Source organism: Pelophylax lessonae (genome assembly GCF_965119305.1).
Source record: "Pelophylax lessonae genome assembly, chromosome: 11".
Lineage (NCBI taxonomy): Eukaryota > Metazoa > Chordata > Amphibia > Anura > Ranidae > Pelophylax > Pelophylax lessonae.
Window position 1 is genome coordinate 202,996,709 of NC_138778.1, and position 10,944 is coordinate 203,007,652.

Sequence of the window (10,944 nt, forward strand, 5' to 3'; positions counted from 1 at the left end):
TGGCCCCAACAGCTGTTAATCATAGCCAGTGAACTGGATTGGATCATTAGATTAGAAGAGAGGAGCAAAGCCGAAGCTGTGTGTTGTAAATGGACACAGCAGTAGCTCAAGAGTGCGCCTACTTGGGTGCTCCCTCAGCAAGCTGCTTGCTCTGGGAGGGGCCAGGAGTGCGGCCCTGGGGGGGATCCAAGAGGAGGAGGATTTGGGCTGCCCTGTGCAAAATCACTACACAGAGCAGGCAAGTATAACCTACGATGGTGGATGTAAGTGGATGGTCCCTTGTTTCAGGATTCCATCTAAGGCTCTGCTTGTCTCTGTCCAATCTTCAAATCATACAAATGAGCAGACTACTTATTTAGGAACACCCTATTGGAATCTACACACCACTAAAATTGGTGGAAAGAGAAGCGAGATACCGTCATTTTGATATAAATCTTTGTTTATAACTCCAAGAGCCATCTTAGTCTCATCCATCCCACTGCCTACCTAGCTTGCAACCCCCCTTTTTTTGTATGCCACCATGCATTCGTAAGGGTTCCCTGGATCTGCTCCCATGCTCACCAGGGGGCAGCGACATTGGTTTTCCTTCTGGTCTGAGGACTGGGTTGATTCAGTCTGAGTATGTGGTCCCCTTTAGCTGCCTTCCTCTCCTGAAATAGTGGGCAACCACGAAACGTGCCGAGAGCTTGCATGTCTATGCCTACAATCTCTTCCGGAGGTAGTGCTCGTTTAGCACCCTCCTGGACAGGTGTAAGGGACTATCTAGAGAGAGACCCTTATGTACTTTGTATGTGTGATTATAAATTTAAATTTTGTTCCTGTATATGTCAACATTTTTTTGATTTTATACAAACTGTAATGTCTGAGTATGGTACCGTAAAAATCTTTGTCCACAACTCTCCATGTTTGATAGAGATATCTATATATAACAAACCTTTACTACCACTTTAGGTGTTTTAAGTAAGAGCTACCCAGTACTAAAATCCACTGATAAACTGACTGCATTCAGAATGTCACAAGAGCCAAACAGAACATCCATTCCATGGATATGTGATAAAACATTTAGCAGACTGAAAATCCGAGTTTCATCATTAAAAATTAAAATCGCACACAGTAAACAATGCATGCATTGTTTAAATGATTTTGCAAAATGTGTGCAAACACAAAAAAGCCATTTATGCCTCAAGCTGAGCTCCAGTAACAAAGACTCCTAAAATAGATCTCAGTAGATGAAGAAGGTATAAATCCACTTCATATGCACCAAATACCTTTACAACTCAAATATAAACTTGTAAATTAGTAGTGACATCACTGTGCTGTACATAGCGTGTGCACTTGGAGTTGTGGGCAGTACCCAGCAGGCTCCACCCACTAGAAGCTGCTTGCAGAAAACTAAAAAAGGGGCGGAGACTAAACCATTCATCATACACACGTTGAGATAGCAGCAGTGAGTGGCCTACACAAAGGCAAGGTTTCACATTGGATTACTACACAGATCTGGGGGGAAAAAAAAAATCTACCAAGCACACCAAGATTCAGGTAAGAATGCACGTCTCCCCTCTATTCACTAAATATCTGCTTATCCTGCAGGTCCCCTCTACGGAATTTGCACCACTGTTTAAAAATGAATTCTGTCGTTACATCAGAAACTGTGCACTGAGAACTGTACTTGGGGAAGGCTTGCCAGATAAGCAAATTTTTTTGATTATAAATCAGGCAAGGATTGTGCAACCACTGAGGCATGTAAAGACATCATGAACACTAAACTTTACTAACAGATCTGCTCAAAGTTCACTAGGAATAATAAAAGCATTTTGGCAGTGCCACCAACTGCCTGCACCCAAGCATATTTCAATTAAAATTTAACTACAATTTTGAGTAGTTCAGGGGCACAAACAGGATACAACCTGAAGGGCATGCAGTCAGCGCGTGGTGCATTTCAGTCACTAGAAATCTGGCTTAGAAGGTTTCATTCCTAAATATGAAATTTATTTCTGGAACGGTTATTTTAAGAAGTGATATGCAACTCTTAAAATACAAGCAAGTATTTACATTAATAACCTCAAATCTGTTTAGCTATAAATTTGACCCAACTCCCGTTTTGCATTGTGACATTAGGGATTTGGGTATTACAGTACATAGAATGGGGGTGCTAACTGGAAGGACTTTAAACGCATGCCCATACTGAATAAAGAATAAGTTTCATTTTCAAATTAACATTTGTATAGGAGGTGCTACCAAAGCTTTAAGACTAGTTTTGTAACACACGGCGCACATGGCTTCACCCACAAAGGGAGCACTGACCTTCATAAGTCCGTGTGCCAAAAGACATCTTCCTGTGTACATCAGGAGCTGTGCAACTAATTGGTGCTATTCTGACCAGGTGCATTACCACATCTGCCATTTCATCATGGACAGCAGGTTAGAACAAAGAGCAAACGTCAAAATTGCACCCAGACACCGAGCTTCTTGCCGGAAACATGATCTCACTTCACACACCATTGTGGAGATCCAGCGCAAATCGCAGAAGGTGCTTGACACACTTCTAAACTTCCAGGACATTCCCGAAGTGGCAGGAATGCTAGGAGCGCTGAATTGCTGTGCAAGGGGACTATTTTGAAGGCGATCGTATTTAAATTTAGAGAATGTACTTTCTTGTAAACCGGGCTAGTCTCAAAAACTTTGATGCCACCTCGTATTTTACCACAGAGCATTGGAATCCCATTCAATACAGTCCCCTTCAAAGGAACCCTGGCACTAGAAACTATTCTGTGCTACATTAATCAGCAAGCTCTAACACAAATGTTGAGAAAGCAAGACGTCGTAAAACTACTTACCTGGGGTTTGGGTGGTGGGGACTTCTTCTCAGGTTTTACCTTGACTTTTTCCTTGGGCTTGGCGTCTTTGCTAGCGCTAAGTGATTTCATTGTTTCTGCAGCATGTTTAAGTATACAGTCATGGCTGCAATACACAGAGTCACGAAGGGCAAGGTTTGAACAGCCTGGTCCGATGCACTTGGCCACATCTTGAGACACCGACGGCTCAGAAGCAGTGGAAGACTCTTGAGAGACCTGGGAAGTTTCACAGTCCTCAGTGGATGGGTCAGCTAAGTCAGGAATCTCCACCTACAACACAGGAAAAGGACCTCAGAAAAAAGAACCGCTGGTCATGCCTTTTCTGTTATAGGGTGTTCACTTTACCAACAGCGACACTACACTCACTAGCAATATACTTAAAAAAACAAAGTAGGGCACGGTTAAAGTAGTTCTTAGCGCCCATTCAGACTGGCGTGACACGACTTGCTGGGGCGACCTGTGAAGTCGCGGTGCACAGCGCAACTTCATATAATTGAAGTCAATGCAAGTCACCCCAAAGTAGTACAGGACCCTTTTTCTAAGTCGGAGCGACTTGTGTCGCTCCTATTAGAACGGGTCCTGTACTATTCAATTCAATGGCGAGCAACCGACCGCGACTTGTCAGGCGACCAAGTCGCCTGACAAGTCGCGCTAATGTGAATGGACCCTTAAGCCTTCAAAAAAAAAAAAATAAATAAAAAAAAAAAAAAAAAACACTTTTTTTTGGTTTGAAAATAACAAATTTGTTATACTTGCCTGTTCTGTTGCAGTGGTTTTGCACAGAGCAGCCTTGATCCTCCTCTTCGGCTCTCCTGAGTGCCCCCACAGCAACCAGCTTATGGGGCAGCCAAGCCACAGCTCTGTGTGTCCATTTAGACACGGAGTCATGGTTCAGCCCTGCCCCTCTCTCCTCATTGGCTCACTGACTGATTGACAGCAGCGGGTGCACCAATCAGGAGGGAGAGTCCTGGACAGCAGAGTCTCATGCAACATTGCTGGATCGTTGTGGGCTCAGGTGTTTGGGGAGGGGGGGGCTTCTGCACACAAATTTTTTTTTTTTTTTTTTAATCTTAATGCATAGAATGCATTATTATTTAAAAAAAAAAAAAAAAAAAAAAAAAACTTTTGCCTTTAGAACCGCTATAAGGTTTTTTCACCTTAATGCATTCTTTGCATTGAGGTGAAAAGCCTTATATGCTGAAGCTCTCCCCTCCCAGAAGGGGGTTCCCATGAAGAAAAGGATTGGGGCTGCTTTGCGCAAAAGCAGCGCACAGAGCAGTAGATATGTTACTTAAAAAAAAAAAAAAAAAACACACTTGAAAAAATGAGAAGTATTGCCAAAGCTCTTGACCATGTGGTCTGGATCTGCCCAAAAGTCTTGAGAGGCACCTGGCTCAGCATTCGCAACGAGATGCTGGGAGCCTGAACCAGCCTATCCCACCCCCTCCACAGCCTAACCGCTGGAGGGGCAGATACTGTTGGACAGGTTAATTTGGTTGAATTGCACTGGGAATTCATTGTTTTTGTTTCGCAGAGAGGCAGTGGCTGACAGCCACCAGCTCTCTGCAGGCTAAAGACTGAGAACTGAGCAATCAGCAGTGTTTGATAGCTCAGTGGTGCAGCCATCTAGGTAACATGGTTTATATCTTTTTCGAATCCCATACTTCCCTTTCAAAAAAAGGTCCCCTCTAACTCCAACATTTTTTAAACGTTACCAAAACAGAGGGTACTTTGAGGAAATCTACAAAATTCAATGCAATCTTGTTTGTGGGAGAGTCAAGACTAGTTTATTCAAAACTGCAATATGAAAAACTGGCAGAATTTGATTCTCCAATAGGCAAGCATTACATTTCAGCTACGAAACACGATTCTTTATGTGCAATCCCATATATAATACTTACAACAGGATGAAAGATTTTCAGTTTCTTCTTGCCAGTAGGATGTGTAGCCTTCTCAATTCTACCCTTAATCCCCTGATCAGGTGTGCTCTGCTCTGTAGAATACATGGTGTTGGCTCCAGAATGAAGAGGGACGGTGGTCATGGCCTGCTCTCTCTGGTTAATGTCTGTAATACCTTCTTCATACCCTTGTGGGACTGTACAGTTGGGGCAAATATAATCCTCCCCATCTTTTTCTAGTAGCTGTCCGCGCCTTTCAGTAATACCGACACAATCACCATGAAACCATTCTTCACATCTGTCACAGCAGATCATAAACCTAAAAGACAAAACACTTATGTCACACTACATCATTAAAAATCAATTGCAAGTTGCAGTACTTCCAAACATTACATATTCCTTCCAAAGACTTTATTCTGCCCAACTCTGAGATAATCAAACACCTCATTGCAGGCGATAGAATTTCAATGTATTCTTGAATAAAAAAACACTTTAGAAAAAAGCAGCTAGTGAACATTTTCATATTAGCATGGCCTGGTTTCCAGGTAGGAGCTACTCAAGTCTCCACACAGCAATTAACATTTCTGACTTGACTAGGTCTTATATAAAACCGCTTTATTAAAGTTGAAGCCTAGCCCGAGTGAGACTAGCGAGTCAGTTGGGGGGGGGGGGGGGGGGGAGAAAAAAAAAACAAAAAAAACCCTGACCCAATTCCCTCATCCACACATTTGAGGTGAATGGGAGAATCCTCATTCATGTCCTTGTATTCAGGCAGTGGGGAGACTTCCTCAACATCAGAAAAATTGGATTGTTGACTTAAAATCCATTTCCCTAATGTTCATTGACGGACACAGCTCCTGGTATTCATAGCCGTTGGGTTATACTGCCCCCTACAGGAGTAGGACACTAGAAAGAAAAGAATTCTGGCTACACCCATGGGCAGTCCCAGGGGGTATACTCCCATATCTGCTATAGCCTCTCAGTTTTGTTATAAGCAGTGTCAGGAGACTAATAACTCCAGAGGGGTGGGTGCTGTGTCCGTCAATGAACATCAGAGAAATGGATTTTATGGTAAGTCAAAAATCCCATTTTCTCTTTCGTTCATTGACGGACACAGTTCCTGGTGTTCATAACCATTGGGATGTCCCAAAGCAGTGTTAAACATGAGGGGTGGGACAAAAAAAAAAAAAATTCCCAAGGTTAAACATAAGCCAAATGGAGCTCAACCAAACAATTGGAGCCCACCTGAAAAAAACAATTCCCCCTCAAAAGGAAGCATCCGTAGATGCCAATGTACCTACTTTATAAAACTTTGCACCGACGAAGAGGTGGCCGCCTTGCAAACCTGCTTCACTGATGCCTGATGACGGAAGGCCCAGGAGGCACTAAGTGCCCGAGTAGAGTGCGCCTTGACAGGGAAAGAAGGAACCTGATGGAATAGACCTGAATCACCATCTGCCTAATCCATATGGAAATGGTCTCAGAGGAAGCAGACAACCCTTTTCAAGGTCCGTCCATGAGCACAAAGAGAGCCTGACTTCCTGAAAGACTCCGTAGCGGCCGGGTACACCCCAATTGCCCGGACCCACATCCAAGGCATGCAAGGCAATTATTTCCTTTGGATGTTTAGGCCTGGGACATAGCCATTCAAATGAAAATCAGAGACAACCTTTAGAAGGAAAGACGGACAGGGGCGAAGCACCACCTTATCCTTGCAAATCACCAGTAAGGTCAACGACGTCGTCATTTGTTCCGACTCCCTGCGTGCAGAGGTGATGGCCACCTTCTGGGACAGCGTAATAAGGGGAATCTCTCTAATAACTTCAAAGGGAGACTTCTGTAGAGCTATAAGCACCAAATTGAGATCCCAGGGCGGCAACGGAGTCCGCACTGGAGGGACCAAATGTTAAACACCCTGAAGAAAGGTATGCACTAGGGAGCGTGTGGCCAAAGGTCGTTGGAAGAAGACCACCAAAGCCAACACCTGTCCCTTGATGGTACTAATGGCCAACTTCTGTTCAACCCCCCCCCGTTTGAAGAGAGGTAAAGACCAGAGCCACCGAGAAGGAACAAAAAAAGAATAAACTCCAAGACACACTCACCACGCAATGTATGTCTTCCACGTACGATGGTAGATCTTCCCAGAAGTAGATTTACTAGCTTTCAACAGTGTAGGAATCACCAATTCAGATAAAACCTCTACCCTTCAGCACCTTGCATTCAACAGCCAAGCCGTCAAAGCCAGCAACTGTAAAGCAGGATATAAGCTCGGTCCTTGGGACAGCAGATCCTCCCTGAAACGAAGCTTCCAAGGCACATCGGCGACCAGCCGCACCAGATCAGCGTACCAAGCGTACTAAGATGACAGGAATACCTTCTGCCTCGATCCTGCGTAGAAGTCTGGGCAGAAGCTTGAGGGGGGAGGTGTACATCAGCCGATACTGACCCCATGGAGCCACCAGTGCATCTGTGGTGTCCGCCAGAGGACCCCTTGACCAAGCCACAAACCTCTGCACCTTTCGGTTGAGCAGACAAGTCAACAGAGCCACCACTGAGGTACCCCACAAGAAACAACTGATGAAACTCCTCCGGATGAAGGGACCACTCCCCTTGGTCCAACGCCTGCCGATTGAGGTAATCCGCCTGCCAATTTTCCACCCCAGGAATGTGTACAACCGAGAGGGCTGGAACTAATTCTTCTGCCCACCTTAGAATGCCAGCCACCTCCGGAGCTGCCAGGACACTTCTTGTGCCCCCTCGGTGATTGCCTTCAACTACGTCTTTCATCTTTAGGGTCTCAAGCACAAATACAATCAGCGCATCCACTCTTCCGTGGTCGCAAACATGGGAGGAATCATCCTCACTATCAGAGGATTCCAGGTGCGTGGTTGCAGATCAGCAGGTTGACCCACGTCCGCAATGGCCGAATCAGATTCAGGATCTGATGAAATAGATGGAGGCGGGGGGCACTTTTTGCTAGCCCGTCGCCCGAAAGTCACCTTCACCAAGAACACATGGGACTCCAGGATCGCCGTCAGTGCATGGATGGATCGGTTGAGACCCAGGGGGACCAGCAGCCTCAGAGAGGGGATCAGGTGGGGAAATGTGCTCCAAAGACTCCATTAATAAACCAGGGGGACCCCACAAAAGGTCTAACACTGCTAAGGGACAACCACCGCACTGGCAGCACCACCCAGTCGCCAGGCACCAAGCAATCCTCAGCAGAGAGGGAGAGGACCCCACCAGACTCACCACTCGCAGAAACATGCGCCTGCAGCCCTCAGGATAAGGCACTACACATGCGGCAATCAGGAATTAAAATCATCCAGAGTCAGCACCAGGGGATGAGGAGGGGCACCCACTGCCAAAATCGCTGCCCACGAGGCTCCACTGTCATGGCCGCCGCCATTTTCAATTACAAACCGCAGCAAAATGGCCACCAGACTACACAAACATGGCCACCGTGTATAGAAACAGGCTAAAACAAAATGGCGGCCCCGTGCGGCATAAGGTGACCCAGGCCTCAGGGACAGATCCAGGCAAGATAGAGGGGTCTTGGCAGGAGCCCCCCAACCAGGTACAAGTCCCCCCTTCTCCCACACACTGCCCACCCCTCCCCAGCCCCTATCGCTAGTTAGCGCCCTGCCCCCACCCCAGGAAAGTGGCCAGACCACCCAAACAGTCCCAACATATGTGTAGTGGAGGGGCCAGTTGAGCGACTTGGCAAGGGAGAGTGCCTGCGCGAAGGAGGGGAACCGGAGGCAGACCGACCCCAGGAGGGGCCCACGTTCACCCCAAAACCCTCCAGAGGGGCAACTACTCACTATACCAGGCGAGCACCGCTCCAGACAGAACCCCTCTCCATCGGCCAGGAGGAACGCTGCGACTCAGGCCGAGACCAGTCGTATGCGACGTCGCGAGACGTTTAACTTGCAGGCCAGCCCCCGTCCAGTGGGGCTATGTTGGGCCAACCTAGTGTGGAGCTGAGGTCTGCGCACGTTCGATGGCCAGACTGGGGTGACCACTGGATCTAGAATATCCAGCCTGTCACCCAGTTGATTGTAGATCTCACAGGAAAAATCCAGGAGAAAAGATTTCTAGCTAAAAGGAAAACAAATTTGCCAAAACCAAAGATCCCAGCAAGGAACTAGGTCCTTACTCCTGACTAAGCAGAAAAAAAAAAAACGAAGTGGCTATAGCAGAGGGAGAAAGCATACCCCCTGGGATTGCCCATGGGTGTAGCCAGAATTCTTTTCTGCCTAGTGTCCTACTCCTGTAGGGGGCAGTATAATCCAATGGTTTGAATACCAAAAGCTGTGTCCGTCAATGAACAAAAGAAAAACATTAGCATTGCAGACTCTTCCCTGCGGTGCTGATCAAGTAGAAATTTTCCAACAGGCCGGTTGATGGATACTAAACAAAACCAGAAAATTCCCAGCTCAACTCACCAATCAGTCTGCATAACAACCGAATGAACCTGTCTAACAGTATGCGTTAAAAACAGGGGTTTAGTTAGCACACATTTGCAAACGCATACATAAGCTGCAGGGCCATTTCATGGCACCCTGTATTACTTGCAGTCCTAACTCCTGTAAATGTAGGAGTCTCCACAATTGAAGCACATACATTCGAATAGACAGAGGGCAGGTGGGTCTGGAGGTAGCCCAGTTCTCCTTAAAAAGGCAAAGGGGCACCCTAAGTGCCCAGCACATAGCACATATGTATCCATCAGAATGCATGTGCTTCCATTGTGGAGACTCTCACACATTTACTGGAGTTAGAACTGCAGGTAATACAGGGTCTTGTGAAGTGGCCTTGCAGCTTACGCATGCGTTTGCAAATGTATGCCAACTAAAACCCTGTTTTAACGCATATTGTTAGACAGGTTCATTCGGTTGTTAAACAGACTGGTTGGTGAGTTGAGCTGCAAATTTTTCTGGTTTTGTTTTGCATGCACATCCCTTCCATGTGCTCCTTGTGGTGAAAGCCAATTATAGATGAGGGCAGAGGCCATTTTGTTTGTAGCTGATAGATACTGTTCAACCAACCTGCCCATAAGTGGACTGAAATTAGCCAGGTCCCTGCTGAACCTCCCGAATTTCGGTCCTGGTATGGGCATCATACATAAAATAGGCTGTATTGGAGTCCCAAGAATGTGTACACAAGGCAGTACACCCTTGCCTGGGATTTCTCTACTGAACCATTTTAATAGGTGCCTTGACTTCTTATTCAATAATATTTATATCTTACCTGTTGTTATGAGGCTGTCGGCAGATGCAATACAAGGTGTTAGGGTCATAGATCTCAGCCTCTGGTCGCCTTCTAGTGGATACCTTTCTTACTGGTTTCTCCTCTTCTGTATTATCATGGCTCAGGTGTTCCTGCTTTATAACAGCAGCTAGCTGCTGAAGCAAAGCTGCTCGATTAGCACTTCTAGTACGGATAGAACCCTCTGCTTGTGGTGTGGGAACAGTCTGTACTGGAATGGGCTCAGTCACAGGAGGAGTATCAGGACGTCTACTTCTGAGTCTGGTCTGGATCTCTTTCAGAGTCATGCCATCACTATCTGAGCTATCATCCTCTTCCTTCTTAACCTCACTTTCACTTTTGATCTTTACGTCGATCTTAACATCAGTTGTGCTTTCCACGCTACCTTCCGACGCAGTTTCAATATCCGTCACTGGACAAGACCTATCACTAGACTCTTCCTGAGCATTAGTTTTCCTGCCCCTGTTCCTTCTGACTGCTGTCAGGAACTCCTCTACTCTCTCTGTGCGCTTTGGCTGCCTCCCGCTGCGTCGGAGCGAAGGAGTGGACTGCGTGGATTCTGAAGCATCCATATCAAAGTCACTAATCTGCTCACGCTTGGCAATTGTTGTCTTGCGAAAACCCCAAGTTTTCTTGAACTCTTTGCTTGTTGGCTTAATAGTTCTCAGTATTTCATCGTTAATTTGATCTTGGTCAACAGACCCTAATATGGAGAAAAAGCAAAATACATGGAGGAAATGCTTAGTGAAATAAGCAACGGTTATAAGAGGGGAGGAAAAAAAGAAAAGAAAAAAGGAGGTTCATAAAGACAATGCTTTCCACAGCAGACAATGGTTAGATATACAAGACATTAAGGATACAGCAGCAATCATTTTATCAGTACTGACGTTCAAAGCCCTGATCACAATCAGTTCCCCTGTAGG

The 10,944-nt window shown here is 46.0% G+C and overlaps 1 protein-coding gene across 1 annotated transcript in view; it reads right to left on the minus strand.

Moving 5' to 3' along the window:
* Positions 1 to 10,724, minus strand: part of DIDO1 (death inducer-obliterator 1) — a 63,292-nt gene extending 52,568 nt beyond the window's left edge. Inside the window, exons 1-3 of the mRNA XM_082271635.1 lie at positions 10,004 to 10,724; positions 4,760 to 5,072; positions 2,838 to 3,125 (exon numbers count right to left, since the gene is read on the minus strand). Of these exons, the coding sequence (XP_082127761.1) occupies positions 2,838 to 3,125; positions 4,760 to 5,072; positions 10,004 to 10,593 (1,191 nt within the window). The 5' untranslated portion in view covers positions 10,594 to 10,724. The remainder of the gene's footprint in view (positions 1 to 2,837; positions 3,126 to 4,759; positions 5,073 to 10,003) is intronic.
* Between the last annotated feature and the right edge of the window lie 220 nt (positions 10,725 to 10,944).